The sequence below is a fragment of the Zosterops lateralis genome (genome assembly GCF_965231275.1).
Source record: "Zosterops lateralis genome assembly, chromosome: 2".
Lineage (NCBI taxonomy): Eukaryota > Metazoa > Chordata > Aves > Passeriformes > Zosteropidae > Zosterops > Zosterops lateralis.
Window position 1 is genome coordinate 4,587,046 of NC_139763.1, and position 23,029 is coordinate 4,610,074.

Genomic DNA, 23,029 nt, shown 5'->3' on the forward strand with positions numbered 1-23,029 from the left:
TGTTTTGGAGTTCCATGGATGAAAGTTTTACGCCTTAAGGAACATCAGTTCAGAGCCTTAGCCAGCAACACTGCAAGTTTTAGCCTCCTTTGTATCACCACATTGGTTTATCTAAGAAATTTAAAAATTATAAAGCAATTCTGGGAACTAATACTGCCCAAAAGATGTTCAAAATGGAGACACATTAAAAAAATCCAGAAAATACAAAAATAAACTGTCTCAAAATATAATTCTACCAGAGAACTTGTCCAGAAATCCATGAAAGTAAAACCAAAAGCTCAAAAACCAGAACCACGTTTCAAACAAAGTTGGTTACAATGTTCATATGAATCTTTGATTTTAAAGTGGTTTTTTATGGACAACTAAATAATTTCATAAGAAGACCATCATAGTCCTCCCCATATATGTAACATGATAACTTGCTTCTACTGGATGCTTCTTGTGCAAGAAAACCCACTTTCCCAGACTAAAATTTTCATGAGACATGAATTTCATGGAAACCTGGTTTTTATTCTTGCTTCCCAGCTGCCTACGAACTACGGATCTCTGAATGTTAACTTATTGTTGAGAAGAAGAGAAGGCATTTTATTATTTAAAAAGAAAGTCTCAGGCAAATCTCCTTGTAAACTGTTCACATTTTTTTTTTCCCTGTGAAACTCTTGTGAAGATAAATCTCCAGAGGAAAGGGTGTTCTCTTCTGAAAAAAGTCAAGCATAGCTCCACCAACAATAAAGAGCTTCCAAGTATTTGCATTTGCCAAGGGTCAGCTCCCAGACTATTTTTTGTTTGTTTGTTTGAATATTTTAATTAACTGAAGCAGATAGACCAAAACCTTCAAAAGCTGTGCAATCATGTGTTTGTGTTGTAACAAAAGGCCTGATTTTGATCCCTCTGTAATTCCCCACTGGCTGACCCAGTCAGTACCGAAAACAGATGCAAAACCATTCTGCTCATTTGCATATTTTAGCTTAAAGAGAAAACACTGCCCATGGACCCACATCAGCTGCTGAATCATTGCAGGGGACACAAACTTCTCTCTCAAAACAAAGCACAACAAGGGAGGAGAGGTGTGATTTTAGACCAAGCATTCCTCTTCTCTTCCAGCCCATGCACAAAATCCATCTTTTTCTCACACAGTTCTTTAATGTGCAAGCATGGTTTGATTGTTGACTTGATTATCAGTTGGTTTCTCCTTGTGCTCAACTGATGTTTGGAAAGCTAATTTTGATTCAAACTGGGGAGGAGAGGAAAGAATTCACAATATTACTTAATATTGTTAAGAGTTTAGAGGTTACACTTCTGGCCAACCTCCCTTGGCTGATATCTGCTGCCACTCCCTGAAACACCCAAGTTCCCTCCCTCCTCAATCCCAATCCAACAAAAGACTCCCACTTACCAGCCTTAATGTGAACATCCTGACTCCTGATTTTCCCTGAAGGATTTTCAGCTGTGCAATAGTAAGTGTTATCATGGATTAAGTTATTAAAGCTTGAAGGAGGGAAGGGGAAGATTTGGAGAGTGCCATTGGGGTGGACGTGGCGGATCCCTGGGACATCGTAGATCTCCTCGCCCGTCGCTAGGTACCATCTGAGCGTCACCGGGGGGATCCCCGCTGCTGGACAGGGGACCAGAGTCCCTGTGGTGCTAGCAAACACTACCTCTTGCAGAGATGCATTGACAAAGTAGAGACTGGCGTGTAGCTCTTCACTGAAAACTGCAAGACAAAAAAAAAGAACAGACCTTGAAAATCTGAGAGATTTTTTCAGCCGCGCGCGAAACGATTCGACGCCGAGTCAGACGCGGCGCCCAGGGAAGGTAATCAAAGCATCTGGATGCTAATGTCTGCTCTGATAAGTAAATAAAATAATAAAATGTTTCTCCTTTTTGAAGAAAATACTGCCATGTTAAACACCTTAAGTGGTTTACACCCAAAAGTAAAATGAGAAACCCCTTTTGGTGGAACAGATACAGATCCGCGCACTCCTGCACTTCCTGAGGCAGCACCATTTGTACTGATGCCTTGGGAAGGCTGACCTGAAACAGACTGGACAGAGCTAGAGAATAAAGCAGGTATTTATTAAAAGGCCTCCAGGGTACACCTTGGGCAGGACAAGAGCCTGGCCTGGGCTACACCCAAGGTGGACCCAAAATGGTCACAAAATGGACAACCGGTCATGAGGTCTCACTCTTTTCTAAGTTTTGGTCCATTTGCATATTGGGTTTAATTGTCCAATTACAGCTTCAGGTTGTGAACTTCCATCCTTCTATTTTTTCTCTTCAGTCACCCTTATTTGTGCTTTTGGGTCTGAAAGTTGTCCTTGGTCTCCAGCAGGAAAAGGATTTGTTTTGTCTCCCTACTCAGTGAAGAGCTGAGTGACACTGAATGTGAGGCTCTGAACTACATCTCTAGGCAGCACAGAATCTGAAAAACAGGAAAGCTAAAACTTAAAGCATCAGTAGAGCCTGCAAAAATCTATCAGTAATCTGCTTTTATGAGATTTCCAGTGACTGAATTTCTGCCTAGAAAACAGGCAGTCTCTGTTGGCATCCCTAAATTTATTTTTACAGTCTTTCCATGGCAAAAAATATTTATAAAGTAATAAAAGGAACTGAGCAAGTAGTGAAAAAAAATTCCCATAACTCCTTAATAGTAATACATGTCTGTACTTAATACAGATACAGTAATGTAAGTGCTTTATATAATTTGGTCAGGTCTTTCTAGCAAAGACCTCTAAACCAAGGTGCCTGTGATAATCCTGGTTCTGCCATCCATGTTGACTCCATGGAGTCCCACTCCCAACTTTAAACTGAAGATTCTGTATCACTGGAAAGAGTCACTATTAGTCAGAGCACCAGATTAACCACTTCTGCCATGAGCTGCTCAGCTCTCACTGGAGGGACTGAAGTCCCCAGGTGGTTTAAATGTTCCCCAATATTTCCTCTAAAGTACCCTCCCTAACGTCTGTTGGAGGGCTACTAAGCCTAACATATGATTTTTGCTTTCCAATAAATGGTAGGATATATTCCAATACCACCAACCTGCTTTATATTTGCATATAGTGCTCACTTGTAAAAAAAAACCAAAATCTTGTCAGTTTTGCTTGGCACAGACACAGAGACTTGGATGTTTCACTGTATTTTGAATGCAGTAGATTCTGACAGGACTTTCTAAAGCAAGGCTGGTAAAGGGTCATTTTTTGAAAAGGTGACTCCACTGGATGAGAGAAGTGATGAGACAGATTTCAGGGTAGCCTTCATTTGCAGAAGAATTCTGCAGATTTGAAGAAGGATTCTATTATCCTGCAGAAAGAACTTGCAATCCCAATGCTAAGCCATGAACTCTCTTGTCTAACTCTGCCACTGTATTCTATGATAGTTTGGAGCACAAAATAGACTATTTTTTCCCTTCTCTCTTTTGATATCTTGCAAAGATACAAGGTGGGAAGGTGTCAATTCTAAATATCATCAGGAGAGACTCAAAAGAGAGCAAAACTGGCTCTGGGAATCCCTGGAAATTAAAAAAAAAAAGGGAGTCATCCTCTCCAACAGGGAAAGATGTCTGGCATGCAGGAGATGGATAAATGAGTGGCACAGAGAAGGTTGAAAGGCACTTTCAGAAAGGAGAAATTTCAACTCTGGAGCTGAGCTCCTGCACTTAGATGAGGCAGTTCAGCCAGAATAAAATCCCCTGCAAGAAAAGTTCCACCTAGTGGGTGCAACCCCAAGAGGAACTCTGGCATCTGGAAAAATAGGCACAGTAGGACTAAGCACAGGGAGAAGCTGAATCCTCATTCAGAAGGAGTGAATAAGATGCTGCCACTTTTACATAATCACATTTCTAATTATAGTTGTACTCTGAAGCAGAGAACAGCATTGTTGGTAACATAATAGAGAACTGGAAAAAAAAAAAACAATTTAGCATTGTTCATCTGCTGTACAAGCTTTTCTCTACAAATACAAATGAAACAATCAACGGGTCATTTAAATTTCCATTGGCCAACAAGACATTCACGTAGAAGTAATAAACACAGTTCACATTTGCCAGCTCTTATTATGCTGTGCTGCTTCTTAGCACATGTTCAAGCAAATCCAGTAGCTTTCCTGGCCGAGAACAAAGAGGTAAATACCAATTTATGAATTCCATAAAAATAGAAAAATATCAGGAACTCTGTTTGACACTTCCATGGAATGTAACTTCCCAGTCAAACACGGCACAGCTGAGCTGGAGACTCACAGAACAATGAATTTTTCCAGCTGCTTTGTATCCCCTGTAGAAGCTTTCAGTACTTTTGACAAACTTTCATTCCATCAGCCAGCACAATAGTGCTTCATTTTAACCCAGCATCTGCTAAGCATTCATTTTAATGGCAGCCACAAACACACCAAGATCCCTGGAAAATAATCACAGTGCTGTAATACACACACTCATACACAATGCTGACAGCCCAGATGCTTTTTTTTTGTGGTGGAATTCACTGTGTAAGCTGCTTGGAGACATCCAATAGACAAAAATGGGATTTTGGAAGCTTTTATTAAAAAGATATTTCTCCTCAATGTTGCATAGGAAGAGAGGGATTAGCTGAATGACAGAGCAAGTGATTTATTGAAACCTAATTGAAACTGAGACAAGTCAAAGATGATGTGTAATTAATTATATGTGGCTTAATGATAGAATATGATCCAACTAAACACTGTATTTTTCAAAAAAGCAGCAGCAACTCAGACTAAGAGCTGCAAGGGAGAGTGGTAAGGGAAACTGATGGAAGTTATGGAAATAACACAGCAAAGAGAAATACCTGAAGAATGGAAAAAAAAAAAAAAAAAAGGCAATCATAGAAGAGAAAATAACACCCAAGGCAGAACTGAAAACTCTTGCAGCAGAGTGACTACACTTGGCCTGGACAGAGATCACATCATTTCTGAGTGAAAGTAAAGAAAAGGCAAAGATTATTCCTGAATAAGGATTATTTATTACCAAAACCAATAATTCTGGAGGGAAACAGGAGCAAGGCTGCACCTCAGCAGTGCTCAGGTGCCCCAGCTGGAATGAAGAGGTGACAAACAAGCTGCACCTGAAAGCACTTTGGGGCAAGGAGGCAGAGATTTATGTCTTCAGCTGAGTGGTTAAAGGACAGCATCAACAGTTTATCAGATCAAAGGACAAGAAACACTTCTGGAGTCTAAGGCTCAATGGATGCCAGGATCTCACTCCTCCAAGAATGGGGAGAGAGGTATTGGGCAGGGAAAAACAGAGGGAAGGGAGGGAGATGGGAGGAGGATAAATTTTTAGCATGTTCAATCCATATCCCTTACTCTCAAGTATTTGATAAGAGATAAGAGGAACTGACAAAAGCTTACAGCCAACAGAGTTTCTCCTGATTTTCAGTGGAAACAACACTCCTGTGCTTAAAACAAAGGGCTGGATACATCAGCCAGATGCAAAATTCCTGTTGGCATTTGAGGGACCTCTTTTGAACTGAGCTGATCCTTTACAGGCTGCTCAGTGGGGCTGTGAGCTGACCTCCCTCACCCAGGGACACTGAGCACTGGGAGCCAGGGTAAAACCAGGATGGACACACAGCTGTGAAAATTTAGGCTGATTTTGGCATTTCCAACACCTGTAGCTATTGGCACAGATAAGAATAGACTGATTTTTTTTTTTTTTTTTTTTTTTTTTTTTTTTTTTTTACAGAGGTGGCCATTTCTCCCTTCAGGCAGGTCACTCCTCCAGGTCTCCAGCTCCTACATCTGTGCATGGTGATCACTTGAAGGTCTTCTACAAGGACCCAGCCAATATCTCTTGCCTCTGAGGCTGGGATTTTTCAAGGCTTCATGTAAAGGTTTTGGCTTGGATTTTTGGGGTGTTTTTTTGCTTGGTGGTTTTTTGTTTGTTTGTTTGTTTGTTATTTTTTGTTTTGGTTTTTTTGTGTTTTTTGGTTGTTTTGTTTTGTTTTGTTGGGGGTTTTTTGTTGTTGTTTTGTTTTGTTTGGTGTTTTTTTGGTGGGTTTTTGTTGTTGCTGTTTGGGGTGTTTTTGTTTTGTTTTGTTTTATTTAAAATTTAATTAGAGCTGTGGGCTCTAACTGGTAAGTTGGAAAACAAAGGTAAAATGGAGTGCTTCTAACTCTTTTTAAGATTATTTAAGTGATAATTACTTAACAACTAAATGACACATTATTTATACTTTTGATTTAATGAGTACTTAAGGGTTGCAATGTGGACTTTTTTACTTAATTACAGAAAACTACTTAAATTCATGCAGAAGAAGGAAGCAGAAGGACTTAGACAATGCTTAAAATTCTTTATCTTGATTTACATGTGTTACTACACTAAAATTTTAAATTTAAGTTTTTCACCTCGTGAGATTACACGATACTATTCAAACTCTACACTTACAACTCTTGTGTTTTTACTCAATCTTGGGAGCTCGTTTTAAGGCTTCAAGTGAAATGTGGTGTTTGCTTGAGGGTCAGCACCTTTTAACACAGAAAACTTGACATTTTTAGCTTCTAAAGTTCCAACATCTTCACAAGGCAAACCAGGCTGAAACTGCTGTTTCTGAATTCTCCTTTTCACTGGGCAGAAGGGGGTGTCACTGAGGTGTGTGAGAGAAGATCCTAAATTTAAATTACAGCATTAAAATCCCTGTGTAGGATCTGGATCTGGACAAAGAGGGATCAGCACCAACAAAGAGATGAGAGAAGGAATGCAAAAGCAAATCATGAAACCATCTGTCCTCTTCCCTTCCTCCACAATGTCCCCCCTTCAGGTTGCTTCAGCTGCAAGAACCTTCACCCTAAAGATGCCAAAAAGTGAAAACTTTCCTGGAGTTTCCATGGAACAAAAGGAAATTTTGTGTCTGTTCAACTCAGAATGCAATGCTGAGCCTTGGTGTTGTACATAATTCCTTTTCATCATGTGCTCTTTCATCTTTTAGGAAATTTCTGTGATTTTGAAGTTGTCTTTTTGGGCCTCATGTTCTGCAATTGGCCCCAGTTTTCTCTTCAGCTCTTGAAAGAACTGAAATACTTTTGGTTGAGAGACCAGTCAGCACACTCAGAAATATGAATAAAATGTCTCTGAATAACTAATTGATACTTAGATTTAATTCACCTTCCATAACCTTTTCAAGGACTAAATATTGCTCCTGTAATGTCTTTGCAAGGGGAAAGTTTGGTCTTGAATGAGTAACAATTTAAAACTAAGGGAAAAAATTAGTTCTCATCCATTTGATTAATCAAATCCAGCATGAAATATTTACATAAATTAAAAGATATGAATCAAAGTGAAACTCTGGAGCCAAGAGACCACTGAGATTATTTAGATAAAATAAAAAAATCAAAACAGAAAAGATAAATTACATAATTAAGCAGTTGACTGCACTCCTGCACTACAGCAGGTTTGTAGGAACAGCCTGAACTGTGTTACAGTGGAACTTCAGGTTTGCCACAGCTTTGGACATCAGTGTTCCCTCCCTTCTTTTCCTCAGTGAGGTTGTGATTGATAAACTGGGCAAAAATCAAGTATTTCCTTCAGATTTATTGAATGGTATGAAGTGCCACCTTAAAATGTAATAATTTCTCACTTTTAAATACAGGTGCCTAAACATAAGAAACTTAGAGGCAATCCCAAGGAGTAGAATAAAAAAACCAGAAAAAGAATAAGAAATTAAAGAAAGGACAGTATTTAATAAAGCCTAAGCTCCTAGTGCTGAATTTGGAATGGCAGACACCTGGGACTGCTTTTTGCCATGATGGGACAACACATCCCAGAAAAAACTGATATCTGGAAAAAGTTTTGCAAACAGACATTTGGAAAAAGTTCTGCAAAGCAGCAGGAGACACATTCCCTTAAGAAGTTTAAGGACTAAGAACCCGTGTATTCTTATCAGCTCATCAAGCTCTAATCGAAGTTTAAGAAAAACAATAAAATACCAATATTCTGGAAGAAGCCTTTCCCTAAAAGGCCCCACCCATCATGCCTGGGGTAGGAGAGCAGGTTTTTGAGCTTTCTCCACAGGTAATGGAGGAAAAACACTGCCTGAGACCCTGCCTTGATGGGGAAAATCATTCAATTCACTTGGTCCACCATCTCCAGCAGACAGGGAGGGATCAGGACAACTTCCCAGCTTTCTTGAACATCTCAGTTAACTGGAGAAGTTCAGCACAGGTGCCCCAACATTTTTAGCTCCTGGCTAGATGTTTGCTGCCTAAATTTACATTTATTTTATTTTGTGTTGGTGTGAGAGGTGGCACATAAAAAGATACAGTGAGATCAGAGCAAAAAATGAAGACAAAGATCACAGAATATCCTGAGTTGGAAGGGACCCACAAGGGTCATCAAGTCCAACTCCTGTCCCTGCAGAGGATCATCCCCAAAGAGCCACCCCAGATGTTCCCTTTCATCCCCAAAAGAGGACAGGGAAGAGATTAAAGAAAAGAGATTATTTGGCAAAATGGAAGAAAAAGGTAATAAGACAGGTGGAAGGAAGTCTGAAGGATTTTAATACTCAAGGAACTCCCCAAGATCTCATCTCTTTTGAAAGATCTGCCATCAGCCAGACAAGCTCCTTTTTCACTGGCCTGAGATCAGAGTAAAAGAGCAAGAAAACACCATTGTGACCACAGTCATTAAAAACATGTGGCTGTGAGGTAGAGACCTAGAGAGAACAAAAGACCCAATTAGAGCAAAATAATAGAAAAAAATTTAAAGTGAGAATTTGAGCCTCATTTTTTTCATATGGTCAGCAAAAAATATTGAAATCCTCCCTAACAGAGGAAAATAAAATATTGATTTTTCACTGTAAATACAAATATCTTGTAAGGCAATTTGATGGAATTAATCTAAAAAGCAGCCAAAAAAAAAATACCCCAAACCAACTTTAGTGGGAAAATGGCTGAAGCCACCTAAACAATAAATTATATTTAAGGAAACTGAATTACCAGGATCATACCACAGGTTAATTATCCTGTTGACATTCAAACAATACAATATGCTAAGATAATTCTTTTCTGCATAAACACACGCACGCACAGAGAACTGATAAATGAAACATTTCTGAATGCACTGCTGTGCCTTTCAAACCAGCAGTGGAAACATTACAAATGCAATCACAAATATGCTGATTGCTCAATGCAGAACAGGGAGAGAGAGCCTGGCTGGGTGGGAGGGTGCAAATGCTGATGAGCTGTGTCACTATTTAGGATAATTTTTAATTTTTTTTTTTCAAGATTCTATACTGGATCACTATGACTGAGATTTTAAAAAAGAGAGATTTAAAAAAAAAAAATTAAAAAGAGGTTAAATTGGCCTTTTTTCCTCCAATACTTCTCCTTGATGAACTAAAAAAAAAAAAAAAAACCAAAAAAAAAAGCCTTATTTGAAAAGAATCAAAACCTGATTAGACACTTACAAACAAGGATGTTATTATCACTACTCAATTATCCAGTAACAGGCTATGCAAAGTGACCTAGAGAAATTACTGCAGCTATTGTGGAAAGATCAGAGTGATGAGGCATTACAATAATCGTGTCTCCCTCTAGGGGTTTTATCTAATGACTAACACACAAGGTTGATAAATATTATAAATTTTATTAGAGCAAGGGTAAAGAAAATGTACTTTTACAACTTTGGCTTTGATTCTGGCTCTGGACAGGGATTTCTTTTGCTCCTCTAAATTGATGGAGATTGAATATTCCTCACTGTTGGAGGGGAAGGAGGGTAAAACACACCTCACACGAGGATTAAATCTCAGGTGGAAGCAAAATAAGTAACTTCAAGAACAGGAAGACAGCACTGGATAAAGATGCTCCGACCAGAATCCAAAGTAAGTCTTATTAAAAAGGAATTAATAAAATGAAGAAGAGTGAAATCAGCCCTAAAGAAGAATTATGAGACAATGCTAAAATCAAAAATAGCTTTAACGTGGGAAACAAAATTAAATCAATTGCCCAGAATTATTTGATATTACAAATATAATTAGCAAAGAGATGAAGATATTAAACTAATGCAATTACAAAAACACCCATTAAGCACCACCACCCACCACAGTTTTAAGTCAACAAAGGAGAGCACCATCCTTCCCACAGTATAAAATCTCAAAATGCAAAACTATTTGTGTGTTGTGGAAGGGTTTTTAGGGCTCAACAATATAAATTTGCTAAGTGTCCACCAAAAAAATGATGCTTCTTCAAATTGCTACTCTGATTCAATGGGCCAGTGCTCAACCTTTTATTCCAAAGGGTTTCTCCTCTGAATTAGTTTCGAAATCAGAACCACTAATGAGGATAATTAAGAATGCAGTTGGTTTTGCCCACAAATAATAATCACTAAGGAAAAAAAAGCACTCAGCGTTACATTATCATTCTCAGAGGACAGAAACTTCCATTAAATCAAAGCAGGCTTCCACAATTAAAAGAAAAGGTCCTCAGGTGAAACTATAAAAAGAAGCAGGGCTCACGAGGCAGGGAGAGGAGTGTGGGGTTTGGTGGAGTGCACAAATGCAGAGGGGCAAATGCAATAGATGCAAGTGATGGGGAGCTTTTAATCAGCTAAAAGGGAATAATCTGTAGGGGGAAAAAATACCAAAAAAAACACAAACAAACAAACAAACAAAAAAAACACACAAGCAAACAAAAAAATAACCCAAACGAAAAAGCTCCAGATAGCTGTCAATCTATGGGCAAAATTATGGATCTGTGCTTATTGAACCCAAAAAACCCAATTCCACTCATTGCTATCATAAGGAACACACTGCAAGAACACCAAAAGCAATAGGACAGAAATAAGAGAAGAGCCTCAGATTTGTTTTTCTCTCAAGAATATTTTATAAGCAACAGAAATAAAGATAATTAGATGTGTCTCAGGTTTTTGAAAAATGGAATTAATCCTTGTTTGTATAGCTTTTCTTTCAGCTGGATTATAAAATTATCACTTTTTCCATATGCAGAGCCATTATTTTCAACAACTTATTGGCTGAGATTTAACAGGCTTCAACCTGGGGTTTGCCTTCAAAATGCTGCAGTTGACCTAAAACTTCTAAGAGAATCTTGACAGCCACCAACTTCACATCCTAATGGGCCAACAGAGTTTTACAAATGAACAGCAAAGCTGAGCATATTTTTTATTAGACCTGTCCAGGAAGGAAACAAATTTAAAAAAAATCATCTCTTCCACACAAAAAGGAAAGCAAAACAAATCAAATTTTTCAGTGAAAATAATAAACAGAGACTTATCCTTTGGGTTTTTATGTGGGTGAGCTCTGCTTGTGCTGAGTGAGGGAGTGAACCCTACTGTCAGCAGAGCAGACAGTCCTGCCAACCACCCAGCTTGGAAAATGAAGAAGGAGAAAAACCCCAAAATGCCAAGGGATTTTTAAACCTAAACCTCTCAGCTCCGTTGTTCCACAGCACTCTTATTCCAGAGTACCTAAAAAAGTGGCCCACAAGAAGATAAATCAGCTAAATGGCTTCAAACTGAAAGAAAGTAGATTTAGATGAGGTATGAAGAAGGAATTCTTTCCTGTGAAGATGGTGAAGCACAGAGAAAATGTGGATGCCCCATCCCTGGAAGAGTTCAAAGCCAGGTTGGACAGGGCTTGGAGCAACCTGGGACAGTGGAAGGTGAGATGCTCTTTAAAGTCCTCTAGAACCCAAAGCATTCCATGATCCTGGAACGTTCCTTATGCCCTCAGGAGTTCTCACCAGTAATGATGGCAAGTTCAACAGGTTCCTGCATCTGCAGCCTGGATGCAAATGTTGTCACAGCTGAAAACTAACTGCCTTAAAAGTTCCTGTAAATCCAAAACAGGGCTGCACATACACCAGAGAAAAAGCTCTGCTCCAAAACGGTGAGAGAAGAGATGGGAAGGAAAACAGAGGAGGAGACCTGGATGATGCCTGGTTGTATCCAATTCCTCCCCCCTACTAGCCATTCTGGAGGAAAAGGGTTTTTCTTGGATGCATTGAGGTGATGCCTTAAGTTTTAGTTTTCATGTGTTTCAGATTCTGTGCTGCCCAGGGGTGCAGTTCTGAGCCTCATATTAAGTATCACTCAGCTCTTTTCACAGAGTAGGGAGACAAAACAAATTCTTTTCCTGCTGGAGACCAAAGACAACGAGTACAACTTTCAGGCCCAAAAGCACAAACAAGGGTGGCTGAAGAGAGAAAACAAGAAGGATGGGACTTCACAACCCAAAGTGTAATTGAACAATTAAATCCCAATATGCAAATGGACCAAAACTTATAAAAGTGTGAGACCTCGTGACCAGTTGTCCATTTTGTGACTATTTTGGGTCCACCTTCGGTATAACCCTGGCCAGGCTCCTGTCCTGCCCAAGGTGTGTCCTTAAAGGCTTTCAATAAAAAACACACTTTATTCTCCAGCTCTGTCCAGTCTTTGCTTGTTTCAGGTCAGCCTTCCCAAGGCATCAGAGGGAAAACAATATTGCCCCAAGGGAAAGGTAAGAATGAATATTTGGGGTTTGGCTGAGCCTGCACAGCTCCTGCCCAGACACCATCAATGAGCTCATCCAGCAAGGACAAGCAGGAGAATCTGAAACATGTGCTGGCAGCCACTGGCAAACAAAACGCAAGGTTTTACTACAAGAAATCACACAAACAATGCTAAATACACTGGGTGTTGAAAGAAAATGCAGGGAGAATTAGGTGAAAGCTTTGGTGGCACAGTATTTCCAACACTGACACCATTTAGGTACTAGATTAGGTAGTCCCTGCTAAAGGAAAATGCAAAATCTGCCCATCATGGGAATACTAAGCAGAACAACCTTTGTAGCACTTCTGAAAAATAAGAGTTCTTCCAGAAACTGCTAAAGAGATGAGCAGCACTGAACTGTACTGGATTTCCTAGTTAGGAAATGTTAAACAGAGACTGTATCCTTAGCAGTCCCAATTCACCACCAGCACACCAAGGACACAATTCACTATCAGTGTGATGCACTTTTGGCACCAAACTTTATATAATATTGTGGTATAAGAACATTTCCATTCTGGAAGTGTTCAGTTTGCTGTCCCTCTCTTCCCCACCATGATTTTTCTTCTTTCACATCAACTGCAAGTGATTTATGCAAGTCCAAGTCCTTATTCACCAAATCTGCAAATGCAGGAAGGAAGAAACACCTGAGCCACAGGCAAGAAAACATTCACCCCTGAGCATTAATCTGAAGGGAGAGGACACATTCTAGGGAATTTGGAAATCTGTGGAGCAGCCTGGATTAGAAATCCCTGCAGGACCACAGATCCACCTGGCATTTGGATCTCCTGGTCTGGTGAGGGCTCTCCAGCCTCTGCAGAACACGCAGAACATCTCAAAACATTTTGCTGCCCTAATGCTGCTTTGCATCCCTGCTGGATTTTTTTCCACCCGTGGGGACAAACCCTGAGTGTGACTGAATTCCTTCTGACAGCTTGCCTGTCACATCAGCCGGGGCTGAGTCACAGCAGCAGAACAAGGGCAGCCCTTCCCCGTGCTCCAAACCCAGCACCAGAGGAGGAGTGAAGAGGGCACAGCTGCCTGCCTTGCTCAGGGGATGGCTCTCAATGAACATCCAAAAAAAAAAAAAAAAAAAAAAAAATAAAGAGGAGAGAGGGAGGAAAGGAAGGAGAAACTCACAAGACCCACATAGCAATTGCCTCTGTTCAGCACAAAAATCCAGCACCAACAGATGTGAGCAGTGTCACTGCTGCAGAGTAAACAGGAGTTGTATATAGATACTATTTTGATATATGTATTATTAGTAGTTATTGGTATATAATTACTATTTCAATAATGAAATTGCTGATAGGCTCTGAAAGTCATTTGGTTCTATTAATAATGAAAATAAGCCTAGGACTGACAGAGGAAGGGAGTAACTCACACACTACAACAAAACAAGATAGAAAATTGCAACATAATGCAAGTGTACATAGAGTATAAGGACATGCAGGGACAGAGCAAGAAGAAATGGCCTTTAGCTGAAAGAGATCAGGATTGGGTTAAATATTGGGAAGAAATTTTTCTCTGTGAGGGTGGGCAGGTCTTGGAATAGAATTCCCAGATTTGCTGTGGCTGCCCCTGGATCCCTGGCAGTGCCCAAGGCCAGGTTGGACATTGGGGCTTGGAGCAGCCTGGGACAGTGGGAGGTGTCCCTGCCATGGCAGGGGTGGAATGAGATGAGCTTTTAGTTCCCTTCCCACCCAAACCATTCTGTGATTCCATTCCATAATGAAGAGGAGAAGCAGCATTACCATCTTGTTACTGCTCACATTTTTTCCTAAAATGCTTCCAAGGTCACCATGATGTACTGATTTTTGTTTACATCCCACTAAATTAAAGGAAAGGGAAATGCCTTGGCATTCATGGCTGTTTTTATAGAAGACTTGAGCTGTGACAAGCTACTGCAATCTTAATTAAAAAAAAAAAAAAAAAAAAAACATAAAAAAAGCAAGATTTTTTTCACTCTACCTATCACTTGATGGGGAAAGGAAAAAAGGATAAAAAAGAGAAAAAAGGTCTGCAAAACAAGACTTCAGGATTTAATTTTGTTTCTTAACAAAACCAAACAACTTATGGAATGATCAGTACCAACTGCAATCTCTTTGTATTCTCTTTGTCATGGGTTTGCTGTATAATTCATACAGCATAGAGTACAAAGAAATAAGTATAATAATATTATTATAAAACAGAAATAAGTGTAATACTATTATTATAAAATAGACACAGTCCATGAGGAATTTCTTTTCCTCAATGGGAGACAAGATCTCAGGAATCTGGGTTTTGCTGGAGGAGGAAAAGCTTTAAGAAGAAGAAGAAATTAAATGTATCTAATATAAATTAAAACAACAACATCATTTAATATTAATATAACATCCAAAATGGAGGGGAGACACTACCAAAGTGTATTGGTATACACATCTTTATATGTATATATTTATATTTTTTTATAATATCCAAGAATATTTTAACATTCTGAATGATCCCAAGATAAAATTCGGTTTGGAAATGGCACATTCATCACGTTCATCAGTTGAGGAATAGAAATAAATAAGAAAACATTATGAAGATGATACAGAATGAGTAGATATATATATTTGTATATTATGTACTCTTGACAAAATACAAGACTAACTTGCCTTGAGGCCTCTTTGTTTACCTGAAAAATAACCACTCAACTTGCTGAGCTGTTACTTGGACAATCCTGGTTTCCATTTTTGCTCCCCCCATCAGGATTTCTGTGTCATGTCAAGGCAATCACAGGCCTCAGAGACCAACAGCAAAAACCAGCATTCTTTGCACTTAATTGATATTTGAACACTTAAATACCAGTGACAGCCTGAGCTTGGGCCTTTCTTGTATTTTCCATTAGTTTTTAAAAAAATAATGTATCACTTTTTCACTGAAATGAAATGAAAATTAAAATAAATGCAATGAAAATGAAGTCCTTGCAGGCTGTTGCAGCCAAGGAAGGTATTTCTGACCACACTGGTGTCAGTTCAGCTTAAACAAACCTGTTCCCTTCCAGTTTTCCTTGGGAAAACACTTTACAGAGACCAAGCCTCAAAGAGTAGCTGCACAAACTCGTTTATTTTGTTATCACTTTTGGGAGAAGGGTGACAGCGTTCAACATAAATCTTAGTGAAAGGAAAAAGAATTCTTCAGTGTTCAGTTTCTTTAAAAAAAAAAAAATAAATCACCTTTTTTTTGTGTAACAATAGAATAGGGTGTTATTCCAAATGTCCAAGTACCCATCACCTGTGCTCCAACAGTGCCTGATAAAGGATGTTTTGGGAAGGTCTGTCACAATCCTTTCCCAGTGGTGACAGCTAATTTTAAGCCCAGCATCACACAAATAACTAGAATTACCTTTGCTGTTTGCAGTGCTCTGCACTCATTTTCTTCCCCAATTGCCATTTTATTCCCCATTATTGCATGATCTTTCTAACTCTTTGCAGCTCTCTACTTCTGTGCATTTTGGGCTCTCTTGAATAGTGCTCCATCAGAGGATTTTAATATTTATAACATTCTTCAGTTCATTTATGTCAACCAACCCATGAACCAGCACAAGATCACTGACAGTGTTTTCTCTCCAGCAGGAAAATCAATTATATGTTTCCTATTTCTTTCCCAGCCCATCATTAATCTACATGAGGACCTCTCTTACCCCGTGGCATCTCTCTTCCATACTGCTTGATATGACATTTTGATGAACTTGTTTTAAAGACCTGGTTATGTTATACTGACTCCATTCTCCTTGCCCACCTGCTTCGATTCTCTCAAAGAAAAAAAAAAAAAAAATCTGTAATAATTTGCCAAGCACAACTTTTCTTTTTTTAAGTCTGTCAGGTTTTTTTCCCCAGTGCATTGCATTTATTTATGTGCTCTGAAAACTTTGTACTTTAAGGCCTGATAACTTAAAGTTCTCTACCTCAATCCTTTAAGACAACAAAAATCTGTGACATTAAGTACCCAAAAATAAAATAGCAAGAACACGTCTGATGTCTGGCATCTTCAGAAGTTAAAAAAGTTATTTTAAATTCATTTTCTAGCATAAATTCCTTAGGGATTGAGATGCTTTGTCCCAGATGTCCATTTTCAAATGCTTAGGCTATTTGGGAATTTTCTAGGTTCACTATTCTCTCACCTTCACTTTTTTGTCCAAGACTGCAGGATTTAAAATGGATTTTCTTCAAGATTTCAGCCCTGGAAGACAAATTCTCACCAATTACATGAGAATTTCTTGCCAATTACCCCCACACTTGTCAAATCCCCCTATCTTTAAGTCTGAAACCATCTGTTTGCTTGTCCTGTTTTGGTTTGTATCACATCCCAACTTACCTTTAAATATTTCCTTTTCCTCCTGTAAGTCTTTACTCTCTCTTCTCAACACTTTTATTTTAAACTCAGTTTTTGGGGCTGGGCAGATAATAAAGAATCCTACAAGAAAAGGCTGAGCAGACAGCTCCTAAAATTCAGCCTTTTATTCAAACAATCTGTTTCAAGCAAGTCTTTATTATTTCCTGTGTTGCTGGTACCTTTTGGAATGTTCCAGCTGCATCTCCTGTGCCAAACCATGACAAAATCACCTTCCCTGGAGGCTCCAAACCACAGCACCCACCTCTCACCTCTCATTTTCATGAGCCAACTCTACCCTAGCTAGAAAATACACACCTTTTTCATTCATCAGTCACATTAAACCATAATATTTAAGGCTTAATACAATCACTGTATTTGGCAAAATAGTTTCTCCCACACACACTTCTGCTGCTAATCAGAGCTAATTAAGTATGTGCATCATACAAATTGACAGCTATGTAGATTCTGAGGCAGAGTTTAAAGTGTAAATAATGATGAGATAAAAGGGATCTTTCGAGCAAAATCAAAGTATCAAGTAGTCATTATGTGTAATCACTATTACAATTTAATGACATTTGTGCTAGAATAGGAATATGAGCAGGAATTAAAGTGTCTCATATATATTACTACATTTTAATTTTTTTTAACTCTATGTTGGTTTACAAAACATCAGCCTTTGCTTGAGCCTTCAGCAGGTGATTCTGCTGCAAACAGAGAATCCAACCCAGGTGCAGTGGCCTGGATGTGAGACCTGAGGAGGTCATGCTGTGTGTGGCAAAAATTCTAATATTTATCCTTTTTAACCTTGTTTTACATGTTAAATATCAAGACTGTAAAGCCACGACTGGGGGCTGCTACCCCATCACACACACAAATCTGTGCCTGAGATAAAGAGATAACCTCAAATAGATGTGACAGTGACACACAAACCTGAATAAAAGGATAAAGGGAAGGCAGAGGAAGGAGGTGTAAAATTCCTTTGCTCCCATGAACTCAACAAGCAGCAAATCATGGGAGAGCAGAAGCAGGAGAGAGAAAAAAAATAATCAATCTGCTTTTAAATTTCCTATATATTTGTAAATACTTCTATTTTTGACCATTTCAAAGGTTAACTACAGGATAACTACCAACAATTTCGTCCATCACCAGGAGAGCAGGTTTGCAAACATCATTGTCTTTTTTCATAGAGGTGTTTCTAAATCTAACATTTCTTAGGGGATCAAGTCCTGAACGTGGCCTTGCTAATATTTCAATGCATCAATGGAAATGTAGCATGAGAAGAACAAGATAAAAAAACCAGAAGGCCAGGAGTACTCAGTGACAAAATAATAAAAAAAAAAAAATACTGACTTCCAAATGCTATTTCACTCAAAAAGTTTATATGAAGGGGACAGGACATAAAGGACACACTAATCAAATAGAAGGCCTTATGTAATCTGTAGAAATATCAGACTGTGCAGCAGCACCAGTTGAGTTACTGATACCAAGGTATCCCTGGGGCCTCTTTGCATTTCCTAATACAGAACTTGCAATATTTTTTCATCTTCCCATTTCTTTCTTTCTTCACTCATATTTTAAAGAAAGGTGTCTGGTTTTATTAATTATGATCAACTTGAGCCATTTCCATTCATGAACTGAAAAAAAAAAAGCCCCAGTCAGATGAGCTGATTGGTAAAAATCCCTCTTGGGTTGTTCTAAGGTTTCTGGCTTTAAAATAAAATAATTTTAAAAAATATGCCACCAAACCATCCCATCGCCTAAATAATTCACATCTAGATTTGTCCCATTAAAACTACTCTAAACATTTTGGGTTGTTTTATTATTCTGTAGTGAAACCAAATACTTGGTTAAAGCTTGTGCCTATTTTTAATGGCCTGTTTTAACTCTCCCATTGATCTGTTGTCATGTTTAATCAAGACAACAACAAAAAAAAGAGTAACAAGTAGGGTAAGCTTCAAGTACTGCACATTTAATTACATCAAGGATTCGTTGGGGAGGAAGGGCATAAATTGACCTTTGTATCAGTTTTCATGAGCTTAGGTGTTCTTTTTAGACTCCCAGAATATCAACACTGAAAATGGGAAAATAAAGTGATTCTGTGTTTGAATTAAACAAAAGGCCACCCTAAGGAACAGTCTGCAGAAGAACCAGAGTAGCAAGAAGGTATTTTTAGGTTTTTCTAGTCCATCACTCACCAGCACCTGAACAAGGCACATACAAATATCAGAGCTGTTTTCCACATAATTTAAAAGAAGAATGCCACAGCAGTGCAGACACTGTGTGTGTACCTGGGCAGGCTCGAGGACAGAGCCATGGGAACCTCACTGGGCTCACAAAGCCAAGGGAAAAGATGGGGAGAGACTTTTTACAAGGGATGGAGGGACAGGACAAGGGGAAATGGCTTCGAACTCAGGGTGTGTTCAAATTAGGATAGAATTGGTTAGATAGAATTAGGTGAGATATTAGGAAGGAATTGTTCTCTGAGAGGGTGGGCAGGCCCTGGCACAGGGTGCCCAGATTTGCTGTGGCTGCCCCTGGATCTCTGGCAGTGCCCAAGGCCAGGCTGGACACTGGGGCTCGGAGCAGCCTGGGACAGTGGAAGATGTCTCTGCCCATGGCAAGGGGTGGCGCTGGATGGTCTTTGTGGTCCTTTCCAACCCAAACCATCCTGTGACTCCATGATACAGAAACCTGATGCTTTCATTGTTCAGCTGATATTACAGGTTCAACAGGGGATTTAAAATAGTCTTAAATTCTAAGTTCCTTCTCCTTAAGAAGACTGGAAATAACTTCTTTCTTCCATATTCCTTGGGATCCTTGTTCTGTGCCCATCACTCACTAATAAACAAATGCAATTGATCTGGTGGGAAAAGAGACAAGCAAATCATGCCACACAGATCACAAGCACTACACCAAGTTGAGTCTTTTAACTGTTAAAAGCATAATTAGTTTCTCCCTCTTAAAAATATACGAAATATAAGATGACTCCTAGAACTGCTTTGGGGATGGTGAGTACCATTTTGTATTTCCCAGCAACCTATGCCCAGCTGATGTCATGTGTCTCAATCTGAAATGTTAAATTTGGAGAACAGATCTTACATGCAAGTACCTAAAAATGACCAGAAAGAAAACAGCCCAGATTTCCCAGGGAGGCCTGTGCAAGCAGAAACAGCTCTCTCTATTATCTCTATTTGGTTGACACCTAAATACAGTTTTACAATAGTATTGGTATAATTTGTAGATTAAATTTGGATTTAGCAAAATGCAGGTAACACTCATGACAAGAAATAAGAGTTTATGGGGATTCCAGAATATTAATAAACCAGCAGATTCAGTAACTGCATTTTTTTTCTGAAAATCTTATATGTGATAACTTCCATTAGAATGGTGAGATGATTCATTAACATGCCAAGTACAGGAACAAGATAAATAAATATATGAAACAGCCTTAATCTCAGTTGGTTTGCTGTAGACCTCATTATTAAAGAAAACACATGTTTACAGAATAATTTTAATAAAGTACAGTATTTATTACAACTGCAAATGCATGTTTGAGTCCCGTAAGGGGATGAAAACCTACTCAGACACCGTAACTGTCTGAAGCAGAGACCAGGAACTTCCCTCACAAGCAGCAGTGTGAGAGAAATCATCTAAGAGGAAAAAAATACTCAAAAACAACACTGTTGTCAGGTCTACATGAAATATCTGGGGAAGGGAAATGGAGAAGAGGGGTAAAAATCATATGAATTATATGACTATTTACTGGAAGGACTGAAGCATCTGCAAACTCCACTGGGGGCAGGGACATGCCAGGGAGATGCACCTCTGGTTGTGCAAAAGGATCTGCAACCCCTGAGCCATTCTGCTACCACAAAAACAGTTTTAAAATCTGCTCTGCACTGAATTACTGCCTGATTTCAGGGGCAGCTTTGCTGCAGGAATGTCAGTCCCTGCTTGGCCATCACCCTCCATCCCGCTTGTGCTGGCAGGAGCCAAGTGAGAAGGAGCACCAGGCACCACAGGCTGCCCAGGCTGGGCACCCTCAGGAATTTACAGGTGTCTGAGAGCTGATGTGACACAAAACTCTGTTTTCCCGCCTGAAGCAGGACTCAGTATTTGAGCTCTAGAAACTTATAATTTGAGGTTTTGGTGTGTAGTAATACATACAAGTCAAGATGGAGGATTTGGGGAGCTAAGTCCTTCTTCTTCAACTTCTCATGGGTTTGGGTGGTTTTCTGTAATTGGGTGAAAAAGGTCCACATTGCCAGCCTTGGGTGGTCAATATTGGGTCAAAACCATAAATAATATAGGTGTCACCTCATTATTGGGTAATTATATCTTAAAAGACCTTGGAAAGAGTTAGAAGCATTCCCTTTTACCTTCATTTTCTAAGAGCTCATGGCCTGTGAGTCTGTAAATACTGTAAATAGATCAGAGACAATAAACACTCCAAGCCTGAACTCAAAGTCTATGTTTCCTGTGTTTCTCTATCCTGACCTTAGCAAAAGAAGAAAAGAAGCAAAACCCCACCACAACTCAGCACACAGGGTTTGCCCACCCTGCTGAGGAGCACCTTTGTGGGCCCTGTGAGCAGTGGTGACACAAACACTGGCAGGTGAAAACCAGGCAAGAGCACTCCACGAGCGAGGCTCACCAGGATGCACACAAAGAGCTGGCAGGAAAAGAGGGAGAAGTCAAGAGTCTTGAAGCACACTTTCAGTTCCTGGCTTTTGAAGGCCCAGTAAACATCATCCTGATGCAAATGCAGCATCACCTGCTCAGATTCCTTTGTGATTTTACAATGTGGAGTCAACCTAAACTAACAATTTTCACACAAAAGCATTGTTAGTTTGAAGAAATACCTAATGCTTTTAAGAAAGACACAATTGTTTAAAAAAATAAAAGCCACCTATTTTTTACAAATAGATCATTCTTAAAGGATGTGCATTGTCTACATGGAACATGCACTTTGATTTATACACAGCTGACACTAAAATGCCTTGTTATTGTTGAATTCCTTTCCTGAGTACACATAAACACCCACTTCTTCCTGGTCTTAACATTTCACTGAAAAGAGCTTCCTCACTCCTGTTTGGCATAATGAAGAGAAAAGGCTTTGAAACCAAATGAGGGGAAGAAAATAATAAGGCTACACACATTAGGCTTTTACTAACTCTAACAGCAGTTAGGCACAGAAATGATCTGCTCAGGGAGAGAACTCAAGGACTGTCATTAGACCTGTTCAGAATAGGATCAGTGCAAAACTCAAGGGACCACCACAAGATGGAAGGTGGGGGGACAGAAAAATAAAAAAGGAAAAGTAAAATTTTAAAAAAGGGTAAAATAAAAACCCAGCACACACTTCTTGGTCTAATTAAAGGACCAACCAAACGAGCCAGGAGGTGGAGAACAGAATCTACGCCCAGCACCTAAAATATAAAGCAGCAGTTTTATCAGGCTATAGGAAAGAAAAAACAAAATAAAAAGCCAAAGCTAGTGTTTTTTAAAACACTGAAACTCACATGGTGTTAAAGACAGAAAGCAGCAGCTATTTTTGTGTTTCTAAATGCCCTTAATGCATTTTCTAGTGGTTCATATTCTAGCAGTCTGCTTCTCGTGCACTGTACTTCAAGTGACTCCACTCAAATAATAAGGTCTTTGAACTGACCTTGTGAAAGTCTTCCCTTGGAAATGCACAGATAGAAATGAACTTTAAAGGTCAGCCTTAGAGGGGAGAGAAAAAAGATCTGGTTTCCAGGCTGCAGCTTGTATGTGCAGGTAAGGGGTGGCTGCGTTGCTTGCAAATGAGAGCTGTAAGATGGAAGCAGAGTGATTTTCATTTTGGTTCAGGAAATCAAAACTAAAAATTCTAATAGACTGCTTGTCCCTTTTGTCACAAACAGACTTTCCTGATTATAAACTACTGGCAGTGTACTTTGCAGCCAAATCAGCCACTGAAGAGTCTTTGGAGGTTTGGGGAGAGGACACAAAAGCACCTCCTCCGTCAAAACCTGCATCCTCCCCTACACAGCATCATTCCAGGAGACACCCCAGGCACTGAACCGTACCCAGCTTTTCCACAGTCAAAAAGGATCATTCCCAGAGAACAGGAGAGTTTTGTAGAGCAAACACAATTATTGGAATTCCTGGCTCCTTTTCCTGCTTCAAGGTCAGGGTAAATAA

General features: G+C 39.3%; 1 protein-coding gene across 1 annotated transcript in view; it reads right to left on the bottom strand.

Moving 5' to 3' along the window:
- Window positions 1-23,029, bottom strand: part of DSCAM (DS cell adhesion molecule) — a gene marked incomplete at its 5' end in the record, with an annotated part of 456,489 nt that overhangs the window by 391,129 nt on the left and 42,331 nt on the right. The window contains one exon of the mRNA XM_083855847.1: window positions 1,397-1,714. Within this exon, the coding sequence (XP_083711973.1) occupies window positions 1,397-1,714 (318 nt within the window). The remainder of the gene's footprint in view (window positions 1-1,396; window positions 1,715-23,029) is intronic.